The sequence below is a fragment of the Centropristis striata genome, chromosome 21 (genome assembly GCF_030273125.1).
Source record: "Centropristis striata isolate RG_2023a ecotype Rhode Island chromosome 21, C.striata_1.0, whole genome shotgun sequence".
In the NCBI taxonomy this organism is placed as follows: domain Eukaryota; kingdom Metazoa; phylum Chordata; class Actinopteri; order Perciformes; family Serranidae; genus Centropristis; species Centropristis striata.
The window spans coordinates 10,824,600-10,844,382 of NC_081537.1; the positions used below are offsets into that span (position 1 = coordinate 10,824,600).

A 19,783-nucleotide genomic window follows, 5' to 3' on the forward strand; every position below is an offset into this window, starting at 1 on the left:
TAATGCTTGAAAATGTTTCCTATCTTTAAAGCAGCTTCGTCTTCAGCTCTTTTTTTTTTAGCTGTGTGTGTTCCCCTGCCCTCACTGCACTTTATAGAAAATGATTGACAATGGACCACCTACACGAAAACATTTATTTAAGTGTGAGTCAGGTTGTGTCCATTCATCTGTGCTCTGTTGCCTGATACTGTGATACTCGGACTGACTGCTTCTACTGTATTGCATTATTCTGTATATCAAATCAATTTCAGCTTAACAGTCAACATCAGTTTGATTTAATTTTATCTGAGTAAATGTTTCCTCTCCTCTGTTTAACCCCTCCTTCCTCTAACTTCTCTTTTGCTTCCTTTTTCAAAATGTGCTCCCACACCTAAAGCAACCCTATGAGCAGCAATCATCAGTGGGTATGGTGCAGCCCGGACCAGGTTTTGGCTACAACCAAGCTCATTTTCAACCAGGCCACGCTCAGCATGCAGTCATGATGCGTCAAAAATCTATTGGTAACGGCAATTGTCATTTGTCAACATCTGCCTGCTCGATAGTTTTATTAAGTGTCTGTTTGTAAGCACCGGTGTCCTTGTTCTCAGGTGTGACAGAGGAGGAAAGGCAGTATCTTCACCCACCTGCTATGAAGCTGGCTCGCAGCCTGTCAGTGCCGGGACCAGAGGAAATCCCCCCACCCCCTAACACATCCGCCCCAGAACCGCCTTTATCAGCAGGCCCTCATCCTGGGAGAGGGCCTGCTATGCCCATACCTCCTGTATCTCAAGCCCACTACCAGATTCAGTCCCAGCCGGCACATGCTACCCAAGCAGGCTGGGACAGGGGCGGGCCTGGTGGGATGAACCAGCAGGTCATGGTCCCCACCCTCCGCAGACAATCTGAAGGACTGAATGTCAGAGAGCCGGAGGCGCCCAGGAGAGGTGGTGGTAAGATGGGAGGGTTAAGGAGAGGCTACAGTAGTGCTACACCACCCACAAGTGCAAAGCCTAAGGCCCAACAAGCGCCGCAGCATCACCCGCACACGGCCAACCGGGAGCAGGGTGGAGGGGTTGGCAGGGGGGCGGGCAGAAGGGGTGGTCGAGGAGCTCTGATGAAGCAGTCGAAAGTGGAAGACGGGCTGAGGCAGCATCGAGGGAAAGGAGTCGCAGCCAAAGAGAAGAGCTCCATCCCGATTCCCACCATTATTGTCAAAGCGCCCTCCACCAGCAGCAGCGGCCGCAGCAGCCAGGGCAGCAGCATGGAAGCTGAGCCCTTGCAGGATGCAGAAGACCAAACCTCAGCAGATACAACCTCAGACAGCCCCAACACCAGTCTACCCTCACCACTCACCCCCTTGCCACCTCCGCCCCCTACGTCCACTCCCTTGCCTTCATCAACTGTTGCCCAATCTGTGACTTCGCAGCAAAACCTGGAACACTTGGATTACACTTCGACTTACGGTACAGCCTTCGGGGGAGGAGGTGGAGGAGGAGGAGGTGCGCGCAGGGAAAGGGAACGTTTTCGAGATATGAGAAGAAAGAGCGCGTCTTTCTTCCTCTCATCTGAGGAGGATATCCAGGGAGAGGCAGGAGGAGGAGCAGGGGAGGGGGGAGGAGCACTGGCGACAAGAATTCAGCCTTTACAGGGCTCACAAATGGAAGTTCCCACCCCTCGTCTACGACCCTCCAAGTCTATAGATGAGGGCATGTTTTCTGGAGACAGCTACGTGCACTATTCCAGCAGCATGCCCCCCGCCTTCGGCCTGCCTGAGTATTCTTCCCCAGTCCTTAGTCAGGATGGCCAGCCCAAGTCCGCTCCCTCAATGTACGGCAGCCAGGGCACTACCTTTATCCACCCACTTACAGGGAAAGTACTGGACCCTTCGTCCCCACTTGGCCTGGCCCTAGCTGCAAGAGAGAGGGCGCTAAAGGACGACCGCAGGACACGTAGAGAGGAGAGACACTTTGGTCGCCAGTTGTCCACAGTAGGATCGTTCCCTACCCCTGTTCAGACACCGACTCCTTCCCTTTTCGCAACCCCTACACAATCAACCTACACTTCCCCAGTGTCCGTCCACTTAAGCTCCCCCACCGCCACCACCTCGCCTGCACCTATGAGCCGGCCGCAGTCACCACGGATATTACGTTTGGGAGGAGGAGGTGGGGAGAGGATGGAGAGAGAAAAGGAGGGAGGTCCCAGGGAGGGTCTTAGAGTTCGCTTCTCAGAGGACAGAACCAATCAGTATTCGACCCAGTATTACCCACAGAGTCCCAGGGAGAGGGAACGAGAAAAGGAGGTGTATGACAGCAGACCTGCTCCACCCGTGCAGCCTCCTCCACCGCCGGTTCAGCCTGCACCCCGCAGACCTTCCTTTCTGCAGATGGATAGTGCTCCAAACACCAGCTACATCCCTCAGTATACTGTCCCCACAGCCCCCGCACAGACACATGAAACTATGGGAGACGCAAGAGCAGGGACGGGTGGAGGTTTAGGACTGATGGTTCTCCCTCCACCAGCTCCCTCAATAGATGCAGATGACGAGTTTGTCTTTGCAGATCCCTTGCCCCCTCCCTTGCAGTTTGCTAATGGTAAGAAGGAGAGAGTCCATGAGTATCCTCAGCAGCACCGGGGTCAACACTCTGCTAATGTTGCTCCACCTCCTCCACCTCCTCTTCCATCTATCAAGTCCTCTAACGCTACCCAACCCTCTCCACAGGGCGGTGACTCTGCTGCCTCCAGCCTCACCTCCTACGACAGCGAGGTGGCCAACCTCACACAGTCAGCTCTTTCTCCGTCTTATCCGTCCCCGCAGATATTTCCCCCTCCCTCCTCCACCACCACCACCTCGGCTGCAGCTTTGCCTGCCTCATCACTACACAGACCCCAGCCCATGTCTCACTCTCACCCCTATTACAGCTCTAACGACCCCTCACTAGTTGGTCACACCGGGACGCAGGACAGAGGCTCTGCCGTCCTCACCGCCACCATGACTTATGCTACCACTACCATGACGGCCACCAACGCACCCACCACCACAACCTCACCAGCATCCTCTGACTACAGCGTGACCATGGCCGGGCCCAAGGGGGGCCTCAGTACAGGGGGCAAAGCTGCTGACCACACACATCACACCACTATTATACCCAAGAGCGGAGACTGGCAAGATGCAGTGGTGGATTCTGGGATTGAGGAGCTGGACAGTCACAGCAGTAGCGACCACCATTTAGAAATGCTGGGATTGAGTGGGCTGAGAGGAGAGAGGGGAGGGATCGGAGGAGATGGGAGAGGAGGAGAGGGAGAGAGAGGAGGTGAGCATCAGGATCCTTGCACAGCCTACTCAGGTGGGCAAACATTTGAGGTGCACAGCGCCAAACTGGCAAACCCTGTGTTTCCAAAGATGACTCACTACAAGGAAGGAGGAGGGAGGGTTCCGCCTGTAGCACTACGTAGGCAGAACAGCACCAACCCTGCTCCTTTGCAGCTGCAGAGGCAAAACATCCCAGAAGATCTTAGGTTAGATGGATCTCTTGCAAATGAAAGAAAGTCCAAGCAGAGTCGATCCAAAATGGAGGATGGCTTCAACAGCGCTCTGGCCGCCTGCTTAGAGAGGCCCATGGACGCTCGGTCATTGGGCTGGGTTGAGGTCGGGGAGCACGAGCACGGTGGAGAAGGAGTGCAGAGAGGTGCTATTCTATTGGAGGGCCGCAGACTTCACTCACCTCTTTCGGGTGTGAAGGCGAGCATCATCAATGAGCTCAGTTCCAAGCTGCAACACATGAGTAGCATGAAGAGCATGGATGACTGGCACACTGGCCACACTCCAAAGTCACCCACAATGCATAGGTTTGTTTGTTTTCATCAACCAGCCTTTAATATTAAAATGAGGCTTTGCACATCTACTTATTTTAACTGAAGTTTCTTGTTTGTGTCTTTGTGTCTCCCAGGTATTCAGCAGATTTCACTGATGCATTTCACAGCCCCCCTTCTGGCCGCTCCACCTCGCCATTACCCACCTCTTCTCCACAGCATCGTCAGATCCTGACGCCAAATCTGTCTGCCACCCCTTCCGTCTCCCCTTCCCCTCAAGTCCCAGTTCAACACAACTGGACCCGATCCCCATCTCCACAGATACCCACCTCCCCAGTACACTCACACCCTCCCCATTCCCCGACCTACTGCCCATACCCAACATCACCGAAGCATCGGTCCAAGTTCCGCAGGCAGACTTTTGATTTTCAGTGCAGTCCCACGAAGGAGATGCGGTCTTCAGTCTCACGGCGGCGGGCTCCCAGCCCTCTTATTTATAACACTGAACAGCCAAACCCGGCCCCTCCTAGGCCTTCCTCGCTCCCCATCCTCCCCAGTACGCCGGTCTACAACAACCCCTTCGAATTCCCCGGGCCCCTCACTCCTCCCTCGCCTGGCCTCCCTCGAGGAGATACCTACAGGTCTTCAACTCCTCCACTCTTCTCCCCATCTGGTGTGCACGGCACAAACCCCCTACTCGTTTCCCGCTCCCTTTCCCCCACCCATTTTCTCTCTGGAGCCTCCTCCCCCCTGCACTTGCCCCCCAGCCCGTCCTGCCTCAACTATCCCCATCTCACCCCTCCGCCGCCAGCCAAACCCTTTGCCGTCAAGCCCCTGCCCTTCTGGACCAAGTACGACGTGGCCGACTGGCTGGCTTACTTAAACCTGGGTGAACACAGAGAGCGTTTTATAGACAATGAGATCGATGGATCACATCTGCCTTCGCTCACAAAGGATGACTTCTTGGACCTGGGAGTGACACGTGTGGGACACCGAATGAACATCGAGAGGGCGCTGAAGAAACTCACTGACAGGTGAGGGAGGACTAATAGACTCTGGGACACGTAGAGGCAACCGGGTCAAAGGTGAAAAAGGAAGCACCGGATGGTGAAGGAAAGTGTCTCATTCCTTCCTTAGAAGTTAGCTGGGCCATCCTCTTTCTTCTTTATTAGATAAATTTGATAAGTTATCTCATCTTCTTTCCATCCCTTTCTCTTTATAAACCTGTTTTATCAACCCCATTTAGTTTGCTCTATCTTTATTTCATTTCCACCCATTCTTATTCTTTGATTTGCCCTCCTTCTCTCCCCAGGCTGCTCTCCTCTCCTTTGCATGTCACTTCTTCTCCCCGAGACACAGACTGAGAGAGTGAAGGGGTGATTCAAAGATGAAACAAAGGCAGAGAAACAATATGACAAAGATGGACAATAACAGAGGATGTGCAAGAGAAGAACAGTGGACATCAACAGGTTGTGTTAAAATAGGAGTAAGGGCTGGTTGTGTGTGTGGGGAAAAGTGTTTTCTTGCAAATTTGCTACACATTTAGAAAATACTGTTGAAATCTGTGGACATTGGTCAAGAAAGGGTCTGAGGAGGGTGAGAATATCATGAAAATCATGCTCTTAAACTGAAAATATACTTTAAAACTTTTGATGGACAGGCATTTAATTAACACACCGTTTTGTGCTGTAAAAGACAAACACATACACTCATATTCTCACACACACTGACAGATGGATTCTCACACCATCTGCTGTTTAGCAGCACTGAGAGAAAAACTTCAGTGTGAGTTCAAAGAAAAGTTGAAAAGTTGCTGCTTAAAGGGTAAACCCCAATAAAAATGTTACTGATTTGTGGCTGAGCCAGAAACTCTGGTGGAAAACAGCCACATCCTAACATCAGTTCTGTAGCTTTAAGCAGATCAGAGTATCAAATGGCTGTGAGTTCAGGAGCCAAAGTCAGAATATGAGAGATTTGTTTGTAAATGACGATAGAAGAAAATGGTAGAAAACAATAGTATTCTTTTTATATATTTGCCATATTCCCCCAAAGGGTTCCCCAATAAGCTTTGTATGTATGTACTTTGCGAGCACTAAATATATCTTACATGTTAAACGGGATTAGTAGAACCATATGTTTTGTATGAAGTGCTGATCGCAATCATTCATTTCAAACTGGTCAGGGTATTTATAACTGTTGAATTGAAGTTGTGCATATCGAGGACGTACAAGTATTGAGAAGATATTGTTGTGAAATTACCTTTTGTTATTTTCCTGATTATTCCATAGAAAAAGAGAGGAAATATATGAGAAGTGAAAATGGTTTGCATGACATTTTAAACTGCAAATCATGTTTTCGTAGACGTTACTGGTGTTTATGGCCATAGCACAGGTCAAGGGATGGATCCATCCTCTTTGATGCCATAATGTTGACCGCTCTCTCTCACACAGCAGGTACAGTGATCAAAAAAGGGCTTTTTACCGCTTCTCTGTCTGCCTGACTTCCTCAACCTGCAGCCTCTGTGAGTCTGTGTGTCTGATTTTGTGCGCGAGTGTTCGTCAGCCTGCGTTGGTGGCCAAATGCTTTCCCTGACCTACACCTCTCTCTTTCTAATGCCTTTTCCAAAACATATTTATAATGGTCAGAAAACATTATTTTTTTCTCACTAGTTGACAATCCCAGTATTCCCCCATTCCACACATCAAAAGGAAACACTCTGACCCACTTTTCAAAAGTTTTTTGTTTTTTTTCAGAGTGATAAAGTAAATACTGTATATGTTGCATAGAGGTGAACATGAAGCCCTGGATATTTTTAAAAATGCCAGTTTAGCCATTCCCCTGCAGTGAATCCAACTGTCAGGCAAAAACACATCATTTATAGATCTATATGTAATGATGATGATGACAATGATAACATAAAAATATAGCATAATAAAGATAATAATATTAAGTATGTAAACATTTTTAAGAATCTCCGTCTTCCAAATAGTGTGGACAAATTCTTTGAAGCTTTTGTTTCATTTTGGGATTTTTCTGTAAATGCTTTCTATACTGCTCGCCCTGTAGTGACCCCAGTGACGCTGACACACGTTAGTTAATACGTATTCTCTCTGTGTGAGTTTAAAATTATGACTCTGTATTCTCATGCTGAGTTGCCTCAATGTTATCTCATGATGGACTATTCTGAGAAGTGAAAGGACTGAGCAGTAGTGTAGAAAGCATTACATACTATGATTTAAAAGAGTATTTTAGGTCTAGTGAAATGCATAATGAATATGACTACGTGCAGTATGAGCGTAAGTATGCAGAGATAAAAGGTATATATATAATATAAATATATATATAAAGTTTTTGCTTTAAATAAAATAAAGTATATACTGATAAACAATATGATAGAGGTACAACTAAGGTGTTGAAATAAATGCTAAAATAAACTATGGCCCTGTCGTGATTCTCATTTCTCCTTGGATTCCCTCTTCTGACAGATTCACATAATGATCCAATTTAAAGTGCTGTGTTTGAATTGAGTCATTTGGCAGCAGCTCGTCTCAGCCCTGCGGTGGTTGAACACAACATTGTTTTCAGGTCCAGGATTATATTCCCATCAGGCTCGGTGAGCTAATAGGACAAAAGAGTAGAGCTCACGGGGAGGGAGAAGATGAGATGGCTTAATTCAAAGCAAGCAGCGGCTGCATTCATGCAGCAAACCAAAAGACGCCTGTAAGGCATGAAAAACAATGGAAAAACAACTTGGAAGGAGACAAATGGGAGGTTGTTTGCTAGCATGGTGGCCAGAGCAAGGTTCATGCTAGAAAACTGTCAATATGAATATATTTTTATTTAAGGGTGTGCCAGTTGTCCAGGTTGCCCCTTCTTTGTGTTTCACTAACTGGAGTCTGCTCATAGTTAGCAACATTACAGATGTCATGGCTTGTTTGTCTCTGTGGGGATGAAGCCACAAGCTGCCATTTTTCTTCTCACAGTATGAAAAAAAGTCCATAGAGGAAAACACTTGAGGTCTGTTCACCATTTTTCCAAAAGACTCCATGTAGTGTTTGATGGTGGTGGTGGAGAGTGCTGCCTGTTATCTAACATGTTGGTCCAAAAATCTCCCTGAAGTGTTCATTTGGGTTGAGATCTGCTGACTGCACGGGCCCTCATTATCAAGGATATTATTTCACTCATCAGGTATTCCTTTGATTTGTCACCAATCTGTATTTTCAATGGAGGCTGTTCACAGTGTGGTTTGTAGAGAGTAAACAGGGGCACTGTTACTGTAACTCTTTACATTTTAATAATTTTTACTGGGACGAGGCAGAAATCTCAAAAGGCTGATATCTCAAAACCTGGACACACAAAGCAGAAACTACCTACCCGACTAGATACCATTAGTGTTAATATGTTAACAGGAATTGCTAACCTAGCTAGCACTAGCTTGTAACTAAGCATTTACCTTTAGCATTCCTCCTGAGCTATATCCTCTCATTCACTTTTGGCACCAAACAACCAAGAAAGCAACAGACAAAATGACAAGTTGTTTGGTTGTTTTGATAACTTTGCAACTTATTCCAGTGTCTGCCATCATAAAGCCTAAAGGACCACATACACAGGTCTAGGTTGATATTAAATGTCTAATGTGTAATTTATTGTAGGTTGGTGTTTGTAGACACACAGCATTTAAAATTGGCAAGCCAGCGTGAGACAAGTAGTGGCTGAGCGAGCTAGGGAATGAATGAAGAGAGGGAGCAGCCTTAGCAATAACAAAGCAGTCAATCAGAGGAATAAAACATTATTTGGTGATTGTTTCACCACGGTTACATTTTAAAGCACAAATAAACACACCCACTCATCAGCAGTCTGTTTCCATCTGCACAACCCTGCAGGAAGGTGCTGCACTGCTGGATTTTGTGTAAATGCAGAGCTTCAGCCTTTCTGCCATGTCTGTCTCCTCTGTTTGTGTGCCTCACCCTCGCCCTTGGTCAATCTGACACCAATAGCAGAGAGACAAGGAGCGTGAGAAACACTGAAGCACATATAAACACACAGCGATATAACAGCCCGTTTTCATCCCAGGTTATTAAATACAACCACTTTGTATAATTCAGACGCGTCGGTTCTGCATCGGTGTTTGATGACCTAGGAATGAGAACGGGCTCCACACCCTGAGTGCTGTTATTAGCTGGGGGTTAGACACCCACGTGGGGCCTGAAAGCTCTTTGCAGATGCCCATAAATGTCTCAAACACAGCAGAATAAGAAAAAAGAGAAAATAAAGACAGAGGGCAGGATATCTGCTCATACAGACACCACCACCCACTTCTAGTGGGTCATGTGTGATGTAAAGCGGGATTGTTTTTTAGAATATCTTACATATTATACTTTCAAAGCTCTGCAACCACAAGTGACAAACAATATCTCTTATGTGGTGGGGTGATTGGTCTGGAAAAACCTTTTGAAAACTGATTATTAAAGTGTTTGTCACAAAAAGACTATAAAATATGAAGTAGATAGAGACAGCAGTAAGTGAAATGTAACACTGGTGTTTTCCTTTAACTTCTGGCTAATGTACAGAGGAGTTAAATCCCACAATAAGTGAACACTGTGTGTGTGTGTGTGTGTGTGTGTGTGTGTGTTGCATACTGTACTCCCTTTGACATGCTCTCTTTCTTTCTAGGCCTGACCACACACAGAAGGCAGGTCACAAAGGGGCACAGCTCTAATGTGGCAGTTCATGGGACACCCCCACCCTGCTGTAACACACACTCACTAATAAGCTCACATGACTCTGTGCCACACTGACACGTTTCTGTGACCAGCAAACGGTCAAAATGAAGGTTCAGCATCTCATTAGCACCATATTGAGAGAGACAGAGGGAGGGACGGGCATGGAGAGAGAGAGAAGGAGGGGGATTCTTCCAGCTGTTTTTTCTAATAGCAGAGTGGAGAGAAAGTGAGAGGGTGATCGTCAAAGAGCTAAAACAGCCTGATAGGGAGTGAAGGCAGTGAGTTAAAGAAGCAAAGAATGGGGTTAAAGTAGGGAAAAGAGGAAGAAGAGTTCATGAGTGTGTCCTAGAATATAGCAGCTGACGGGGGAGGAGAGCAGGAAAAGGTAAGTTTCTTCCTCCCTCTTTGTTTGCCCTGAAGCCAATTATCAGCAGAGTGATTACCGTGCAAACGCTCTGATTTGTTTAAATTTCTTTTTGCTTGCATTGTCTCACTGTCTCACGCCCACTTTCAGATCAACAACGTGTGTGTGTCTGTGTGTGTGTAACTTTAAGTGCCAAGGGAAAATTGGGTCAGTGAGAGAGGAGAGAGGGAGAGAAGCATGTGTTAGAGGAGGAGAGGCACACTGGGAGAGGGGGAGACGGTCAGAGAAATGGAGAGAAAATCCTCAGCAGCCCTTGAACTACAGTAACAAGTGGTCACTTGAGTAATCACTGGTGATTCAGAGAGAAATGTAAGTGCTCCCAGGCATGACTGCTCTGTTGCCACTTCTTGCTTCTTTTTGCTTGTGGATGGAGGATTTTTTTTAGCATTAAAATACTTTGATATAAACGCTTCTGTGTGATAACATGACAGGATGAGCTGTTGAGTTTCAAGCCTCTTCCTTTTCTCTGCATGGACGAGAACAGAATCAGAAAAAGACAGAAAATGAAAGTTGATCCTTCAGGGACTCCCTGCCATGTTTCCACTTGCAGGAGCTCAAAAATGACGAAATAACACGATACTAAACACACATTAAGCTGAGGGAAAGAAATTTCTAGCTGACTCTCCGTCATGCTCAGTCTTGTGATGAGGTGTGGTTAGTCACTTTCATATTACTCAGCCAGCAATGTGTCAACGCGTTGCCCAGACAAAAATAGGCACTAATGTGACTGTGTCCTTTGCATGTTTGTGCATGCATCTCCCTTCTTTTGTTCAATTTCCCTCCAATTATTGTGCCACTTGTGCTTTGCCTTGCATGCTTTACATGCTACACAGTTTTATTCCTTTTTAATCCTGCATTCCCAATTGTTTGCCAGAGCTGAAATCTCGCACTTGTGGTCATGAGCTCCGAATCAAATGACAGGAGGAGTCGGAGTGGGAGACAGTTGGTTCTAATAGGCCTTGTATTAGTCAGAGCAAAGGGAAAGATGACCTTTCTCTGCTGTTTATTTTGGGAAGGCAACAGGAAGAATGCCGGAGCAGCTGTTCTATTCCTACTGGCAGATCCCACCCCTGTGAATTCCAGTCTGCCACTGCACGACACTCCCCTTACTCATGCAGGGGGGCTTCTTGGATGTATCCAAGCACTGTACAGTGTAAATAACACCATCTAAGTTGTTATGGCAATAAGCTCAGCAACACACACACACTGTAAGGTTTCAGCTGCCAATTATTTCCTATCAGACTTGCCTGCCATGTAGCGAGATCGGCTTTGTTCATGAGGAAGTCAGCCTGCTGCATGTGCACATTACACACACAGGTGTAGACGTCCAACCTGTTGCATGGTAATCAATGTCACCGTCTGCCAATAAAAGCTCTCTTTCCACGCTCGTTTTGCATCTTAACCAGTCGAGCAACTCTCTCGTACAACACAAACAGCTATCTCTCGCTTCCAGAGACAGACACAATCATGGCGAGCCTTCCCAAAGAGCCACCTGAGGATCCCAAGAAACAGAGCTTCTGGATGGTGAGGATTTTATTTACGATCAAATCTAAGAAAACTACCACCTAAGGAATAGCTCCAAAACAGTGTGTGTTTGCGAATGTACTACTTGAGTTCTGCAGGCCTCTGAGTCTTACATGTCATCACCATCTTTCCTCCTCCCAGCCTGGGAATTATGTGCGTACAGTGCACCGAACTGAGCAGTCCTTTCAGGCCTGCAACGACATTGTGGCCTGCTTCGTGGAGAGAGCAAAGGTAGAAAAGCAGTACGCCCAGCAGCTCAACCAGTGGAGCAGCAAGTGGAAGTCCATAGTGGATTCTCGTGAGTATGAGAAGCCACATGATGGTGAGACAACAAACAGAGAACATGTATTCCCAGGCCTTTCTGATCATCTCAGCTGTCATTGAGTTAAAATTACGTCTTGTTCCCTATTAAATGGCTGCATCTGTGTTTGTTGAAACTTCACAAATGAGAGTCATTATTTCTCTATTGGTTCCATGACTCACCTCTGTGCTGTGTTATTTCACTCCTCAGTCTGTCTTGTTCCTCCTTCCCCAGGGCCACTTTATGGCTCCCTCATGCGGGCGTGGCAATGTTTCTTCACCTCCACCGAGCGTTTGTCCGCTCTCCACTCCTCCATCTCCCAGTCGCTCATGACAGAGGAAGGGGACCGGGTGAAGACCTGGCAGAAGGAGACCTTTCCAAAGAGAATCTTCTGTGGGTTCAGGGAGAGCCACAGCAACAACACAAGTTTTAGTCGTGCGCAGAAACCCTGGTCCAAAAAGCTGATGAAGGTGTGTGTGCAGCTGCTTTGATGCTTGAAATGGTCATGTTTTACCAAATTCGTATTCCACATTTAGGTCAAGTAGCTTTTTTTCCAGCTGTCAATTGCATCTCATGTATTAGCAAACTGCTGATGAAAACCACATGATAAGGTTAAAAGGTCAGAGAAAGTAAGCTTGTAAGGGGAGTACACTATGCTAACCTTAGCATGAAGAGCTAGCCAACAGTATGAAGCTAAGCATACATTATTTCTGAAATTTACTGTCTGCTTACTGTTCAAACTTGCCCCCTCCTTCCTGGCTAAACAAAAGTGAAAGCAAATCCCAGATTCTATCTTGTTTTGGATCAAGCTTTGTCTTCTATGCATTATGCCTGTTTCCCCGTTTCCAGTCTTTTAAGATTTCTCCGTTGATATTTGTAAGCAGAACAATCAAAGCTGGCCCCTCCTCCCTGATTCAACCGCATGTAATAGAAAGCAAACCAAATTATGTATTTTTGTAGCCCAACTTTCGACGCATCTCATCTATTGAGAATTCACCTATGGGATTGTGACATTGGATTTTGGATCATTGCAGAAAATAAGCTCTGTGGCAAACACACGTTTCTGATGCTGACACGTTTTGTTCATTAGTATAATTTTCACAAATGATCACCAGTTTAATGATGTTTCAAGCGTTAATGCAGCCGAAAGAAGTAAAAAGCTAATGTTATGCTAAAGCGAACTACACCACAGTCGCATGACTTAAACATCACTACCGTTCACTTCAGACGGTCTCTGACAAGATAACGGTTTTGACAAGCTAGTGAACCTGTAGCCTAATAAATTCTTTATTAAAGTATAGGCGACTAGTGAGAGAGTTTTTGTCCGTGTGTGACAGGCGTCATGATGTTTAATGTCCCTGAAAACCACTGTAGACTCATTTAGCCACTTGTTAGCAACCACCTGTTTAAGGACATAAAAAAGTATTTTATGTCGTACAACAAAGCGTGACGATCTCTTCAGCTTGTGTTAACCACAGACCTTATGTCAGGCTTTTAACCACCAACCCATTCAAAATCCTCAATGAGTTAAATGCTAACTTACTTCCTGGTTAAAGAACACATTCCTGTGGCAACCAGTCAGGATTTAGACAACACAGATTACAATCTAAGCCAGGTGACGCCTAGAAACAGTAAAATGAAAAGACAAAAGAAAATACAGGGTCTCTGCAGACACAGAGGCCGCCACACTCTTCCAGTGGGTCATTGGTTTATTTTTGTACGAGTCGATACACAGAAAAGGGAAAATCTTATGCATTCTGACTTTAATGCTTGACAAGAAAGCTAATAAGCAAATTACCCAACATGTCAAACTTTTCCTTGAAATAAATAATGTGCATATGTGCGAATGTGTCTTCAACAGCTGGAGCAGGCCCGAGTTGCATATCACAAGTCCTGTCAGAGGGAGCAAACAGCCTTCGACAAGGAGAAAAAAGCAAATGAAAACACTGAGATGAGTCCAGAGAAAAAGCAGAAAATCACAGACGCCAGAGAGAAGGTCACAGAGGAGAAAGAAAAGGTGAGGAGAGAGATTAACACACTGCATCACTTCACTCCATGCGTGTTGAATAAGGGCTTCATTCATGGGACATTTGAATGATTCGCGACATGCTTCACAGTCAAACATTCCAAGAAAGTTTTGTTGGCCTGCTGCATGTTGATGCACTATCGGCTCTAAACACGAGGCACGGCCTTAAACTTGTGGTCCAAGCCGTTCCCTTGTATGGAGATGTGTTATTGTTACATCGCTCAGTGTTTACGGAGCCCAGCATGGGAACGGTAAAAAGCACCAGATGATTTATATATTTTAGATTGCCCTCCATTAAAGAAACACAGTAGATGTTTCTTTTGATGAAGCATAGGGTATAGAAGCCCTGAGAGGCAACTGAGGAAAAATCATACTGCTAATCAATTTTTTGATAAATGTGATCTTAATTGCTTTTCCCCTGTGTTTATGACTATTGCACAGGAGGGAAAAAGGTGGTTTGTCAAGATAATTAAGAAATTATTAATTAATTTTAAGTTCCTTGATTATTTTTCAATCTGGAAAAAGGTGTGTGTGTGGGGGAAGTGTTGACAGGGTAATTTTCATAAATTACTTTTTTGTCATCAAAGAAAACAGGTAAAATAAAACAAAACAAAAAAAATTCTTTTTTAAATCCCCACTGGTGATTTTTGTTGTTGTTGTTGTTGTTGTTGTTTTTAAGTGTTTGTTATTGTAATAATATATTTTAACCACAAGAGGCTGAAGTGCACCACTGCACCACCATGTTCTAAATAGGACTAAAAGCATTTGTTTCAGTGATTTAGTTTTACTTTCTCCAAAACTGATCGAAATTACTATTGCAACAAAAAAAAAAAGATCCTGGCAGCAACAAAGATTTTCAACCAACCTAAAGATTTTTTTATTTGTTTATTGTCCTGGCAAAAAAAAACTTTTTAAAACAAATTAAAACAGACTTGGATCTGACTTAGAAAATCTTTAATCAGTATTTTTCTCCTTTGTGCCTCACAGCTTCTGTATCATGGCAAATTTAATTATAAAACGGTTGTTGTATATTGCCTGCAGGTTAGAGACCGATACGAGAAACTGCTGGAGGACGCGACGTCCTACACGCCTCGCTACATGGAGGAGATGGAAGCCATTTTTGAGCAGTCGCAGGAGGAGGAGAGGAAGAGGATCAGCTTTCTGAAGCAGGCCTTCCTCTCCATCCACAGACATCTCGACATCACCAACAACGAGAGGTGAGCAGCCGTCGGGTGCCTGGGTGTCTGTTAATGCTTTTGTAAAGCACTTTGAGGCCCCTTTTACACGAGGACGCTTGCGGGTAAAAACGACAAAATATTTTATCGGAAGTGCCTTTCGTTTAGACGGTGACGGCGTTTTGGGGGCTTAAAAACGCAAAAATCTGAAACCACCTTTCAAAGTGGAAAAGTTAAATACGCTCCGCCGTAGCGTGTCCGTCTACACTGACAAGACGCAAAACTCTGCTCAGATCTGCTCACGTCACGTATGTGTTAACGTCACATACATGCTCCAGTACAGGAAAATAAACAAACGTGGGATTATTTCCATGCGTCGGACCTTCAAGCTGCTCTGGCAGCTCTAGTAAACTTACAGGAGTCTTTCCACCAAATGTACAGGATATGTACAGAAAGTATCACTGAACAGAGCAGCAATTCGTCGGAGGCGAGCCAGACGGCTGTGAACGAGACCTGGGAGATCTAGTGATGGTGGATAACTTTGTGGAAGGAGTAGCTGATGAAAATGTGTGGCGTGAAAACTTCTGCATGCCCAAAGATGCTCTTATCGCTTTAAGTGATGCCGCCTGGCATGCAAACAATCGAATTTCACACACTTTTGCGTCATCGTATGCACGCAGATTTCCTCCCGAAAATGCTCGTCTAAACGAGGAATAAAAAGTGAAGACGCGACGCCACTTTTGCATCTTCTGTTCAGACCGTCCTCATGTAAACGTAGCCTGAGTTGCATTTATATGTATGAAAGCGCTATATAAATAAAGTTTGATTGATTGATTGATTGATTGATTGATTGAATGCAGAGCAAGTGTTTCTGTGTATTTACTGTGTCCTTGTGTCAGTGTGAAGGCGGTGTACAGCGAGCTCCACCACACTCTGATGTCCATTAATGAGCAAGAGGATCTCAAATGGTGGAAGAACAACCACGGGCCTGGCATGCCCACAGACTGGCCCAAGATTGACGTATGTGACAAAGATTACATTACATTACATGTTATTTGGCTGACGCTTTTGTCCAAAACGACTTATAATAAGTGCATTCAACCTGATGGTACTCGCCTCAGACCACAGGAATCAAGTAGGTACATAACTTAACATTTACGAGCCAAATGTAATCGCTACATGAGTGCTATACGTTAAAGAAGAAGAGCATTTATTTATTTATTTATTTATTTTTAATTAAATAAAAAAAGATGCACTACAGTACATAGAGGGGAACCATATTGATACATAAAACAATACTGCATTGCCAATTCTTTCATATTATGTTTGTTTTTTTACTTATCATGAATATATTTCTAGTCAATGTTTGCAAATGGAGCAGGTCTGGGTGAATGCATGGGTCAAACAAGCACGGGACATTCACCCTGCAGACTGCTATTCGTGTCTCCTGTGAAATCAACCAACACAGTCATTTATTCTAACTGTAGTAAACGTGTAAAACCAGAACTCAGTGGAGATATTAATTTACGTACATAACTTAATTTACGTATGGTATTTGCATTACTTTTAAATGACTTAAGTTACCTAACTTAAGTTACATAACAAATGGACTCATTTTAACCCAAAACATGGCCTTTTCCTAAACTTAACCAAGTAGTTTTGTTGCCTCAAGTAGCTAGTTTTGGGGGTTTTTTCACAACTGTAACCACATGTTTAAGACTGCAACCATAATCTGAGAGAAAAAAGTCTATGTCCCTCAAAACATGATTGACAATGAATGTAATTGACTGGGAATGTGATTTTTAGGACACAGGGTTAAATATATATGTACACTCAGGATGACCAAATTACAATAAATGATAGAATTTTAAGTAAATACAGTATTTAGCAGAATATAAGACAGTGCTTTTTTGGAGTCTTACATTAGAGACATCATGAACTGAAATTATTTTCCTGTTTGTATATGCAAACCTTGTATTAGTGTTTTTCTTGTTCTTACCTCAATTATTATTATTTTTTATAAAAGGTCTCACACATATACCCATAGAAAGACATTTTCCTTTTGTGTGTGAATATTTGCACAATCCTGCTGAAGCTGTTTCACTTAACTGAAGTGTGAATACATTTTTATTGACTTCTCTTCCATCAGGAATGGGTCCCACCCGTAAAAAAGTTAAATAGAAAGAAGAGAGACCAGAAAAGAAAAGGGAGCCGACCGTAAGTTATCCAGTGTTTTCTATATATGATACAGATTTTTAAAATAATTTTTAATGAACAATGTGTATTTTATTCCAAGTCGTATTTATGTGTTTCTCACTGATCAAACGTCCACGTCTTCCCAGTGTGATGATTGGGGGAGTGAAGGTGCGAGCTCTGTACGACTACGTGGGAGAGGAGGGTGATGAGCTGTCCTTTAAAGCAGGTGACACATAAAGTGTGATGTGTTGACATTCAAATGTTTTAGACAGTTGTGTTAAAGCTGCAACAGGAACGATTTTTATGCGAAATTACAACCAGTGTATCTGAATGGGAACAGGAAGTGCATCCCTCTAAATCATACCTCTAAAAAGAAGCCTGACAGTAAACAAACCTGTTAAAATATGCAGTTTTAAGACCACATCTTTATGAAAAATAAAACATGTTTTTTATTTTTTATTTATGAAGTGAAGTAAACAGTACAATTAAACTGTCGAAACTTTAGTTCTGTGGCTATAAAATCATTCTGCGGAAGCCCTCAGAGGCAAAAAAAAAAAAAAAAAAAGGGAAAATTTAATGTTTTGACCACTGATCTAAAACAGTTTTTCTATGTTTATAACTTAAAAACAGGTGGGAAAAGGCACATATTGTGTTCAGTGTGCATGGAGAAATTAGAACAAACATGGGGTTGTTATGTACTTCAGCCTCTTGTGGCCGAAAAGAGTATTACCACCTTTGTTTTCTTAATTTTCTTTGGACAAATATAACAACAAAAATAGCTCACAAGAATTTAATTTAAGAGCTGATATCTAGCCATTTTCCATGGTTTTCTTAATAATAACCAAAATCATTATCAAGAAAACCATGGAAAATGTCTAGATATCAGCTCTGAAATTGAACTCTTATGAGGTATTTTTGTTGTTATCATTATATTTGTCCAAACAAATGTAATGTATATATATATATATATATATATATATATATATATATATATACTTAACTTATTATTAATAACAAATTGAGTTTTTTTTTTGTGTGATGACATGATAAAATATGACAACAGATATTTGAAGCTTCAATCAAAAACCTCAATAGAAACTTAAAATGTAAAAGAACCTGAGTTGCAAAATTATTATTCTGCATATAGTGCAACACATAATTTTTTCATTTTTTTTTAAACAGGGTTTTTTTAACGTGTTGTTGAACAGACTTGTATTCTCTCGTGATCTTAGGTGAAATGTTCCTGAAGGTGGAGGAGGAAGACGACCAGGGCTGGTGTCGAGGAGTGCTGAGCGGAGGAAAGGAGGGCTTCTACCCCGCAAACTACGCTGAAGTTATCTCTGAGTGACATCACGCTAATATACTATGTCCTAAACTTATTTCTCACAAAGACTTTTCAAATCTTTTAAAAAATAACAATTATTATTATTATTATATGAGGTGACATTGACTCTGAGTCAGATATAATCTGTTCCCAAATGTAAAATTTGTTAAAGCCTTAATATTCTAACCTTCTTTGGTTTGAGCACTTTTGCCATATGAATTAACTTATCAGAGACTAAATGTCTGTATGTGTAAATGTGTGAGTGTGAATTTGCATGCATGTGTGCACCTTAAGAGAACAACAGAGGATATTTATTTACTGCCGTCATGTCTGAGTCATTAGGTCACTGTAAAGAAGATAGCTGATAAAGAAACATGAGGTTTACAATCATTGGAGCACACCAGGTTAATGTTTACTTTTAAGTATTATGCAGAGGCACAGAGACGTCACTTTGACTGAGGGAATGGATTTTCAAAATAAAAGTGTAATTGTTTTGCCTCTAATTCATCTTGTTAATAATTTATTTGTTGCATGGTACTATCGATGAAAGGTAATGTTGGTCAGTTGGTTGACTGACCAAACTTACCACTATTACTGCCTTGAACCTGATGTCAAAGTCCAAGAATCAGGTAACAAATATTTCAGAACTTACCATATACTGCTATGGCTTCCCTTACTTTTCGACCAGCTTTCTCCATTTTTTTTTGTTTCAGTACCGAAAGTGAGTCGTAGAACTCTGATTGCAACAATAACTTTGTCCTCCATTTGTGATTTTTGGTGATATCAGGAAAAACGCAACATAACCAAATACAAATTTCAACTTGAGAAGACATACTTACATCACCTAGGGAAAATTTGCATCTATAAGCGTCATTGCATTGACTTTGTATTTAATTGTGCTGTACAACAATTAACTTCATATTAGTCTGAATAGTTTATAAAATAAAATAAAAACATAAATGTGTGAATATGTGCCATCATTTTCAAATATATTTCAAATGTTTTGATTGTACATGCTTATTGTACATTATCATTTATTTTACAATCAGGTAATTCATCGTACATAAAAATACATTTAATTATGAATCAAACAAAGGCCAAGTAAAAGACTGAAATACAACAAAAACAAAATGAATTGGGTGAAATGCTTTTAGTTTAGGCATTTTGGTGTCTTGTCTTCAAGTCCTTCAGTACACAGAAGACGGGTATTATAGATAATGATATGACATTATATTACATACCAGATACTCAGCTTAACTCAGCTTTATTTATACAGTACCTTCCATACAAACAAGCAGCCC

The 19,783-nt window shown here is 43.1% G+C and overlaps 2 protein-coding genes across 2 annotated transcripts in view; both read left to right on the forward strand.

Moving 5' to 3' along the window:
* LOC131959524 (SH3 and multiple ankyrin repeat domains protein 1-like) overlaps positions 1-6,996 on the forward strand; it is a 48,024-nt gene extending 41,028 nt beyond the window's left edge. Inside the window, exons 26-29 of the mRNA XM_059324732.1 lie at positions 377-500; positions 588-3,825; positions 3,927-4,823; positions 5,102-6,996. Coding sequence (XP_059180715.1) covers positions 377-500; positions 588-3,825; positions 3,927-4,823; positions 5,102-5,153 — 4,311 coding nt within the window. The 3' untranslated portion in view covers positions 5,154-6,996. The remainder of the gene's footprint in view (positions 1-376; positions 501-587; positions 3,826-3,926; positions 4,824-5,101) is intronic.
* Positions 6,997-9,761: 2,765 nt separating this feature from the next.
* On the forward strand, positions 9,762-19,440 carry LOC131959601 (protein kinase C and casein kinase substrate in neurons protein 3-like). Its single transcript, XM_059324811.1, has 10 exons — positions 9,762-9,897; positions 11,390-11,460; positions 11,602-11,758; positions 11,996-12,231; positions 13,623-13,778; positions 14,829-15,004; positions 15,862-15,982; positions 17,112-17,179; positions 17,305-17,384; positions 18,391-19,440. The coding sequence occupies exons 2-10, from the start codon at positions 11,404-11,406 to the stop codon at positions 18,504-18,506; spliced, it is 1,167 nt and encodes a 388-aa protein (XP_059180794.1). The 5' UTR covers positions 9,762-9,897; positions 11,390-11,403; the 3' UTR covers positions 18,507-19,440.
* The last annotated feature ends 343 nt before the right edge of the window (positions 19,441-19,783 follow it).

Coding starts and splice junctions, on each gene's coding strand:
- LOC131959601 (XM_059324811.1), top strand. CDS start 11,404: ATGGCGAGCCTTCCCAAAGAGCCACCTGAGGATCCCAAGAAACAGAGC. Junction 15,005..15,861: donor GACATCACCAACAACGAGAG/GTGAGCAGCCGT, acceptor TCCTTGTGTCAG/TGTGAAGGCGGTGTACAGCG. Junction 17,385..18,390: donor TGAGCTGTCCTTTAAAGCAG/GTGACACATAAA, acceptor TCGTGATCTTAG/GTGAAATGTTCCTGAAGGTG.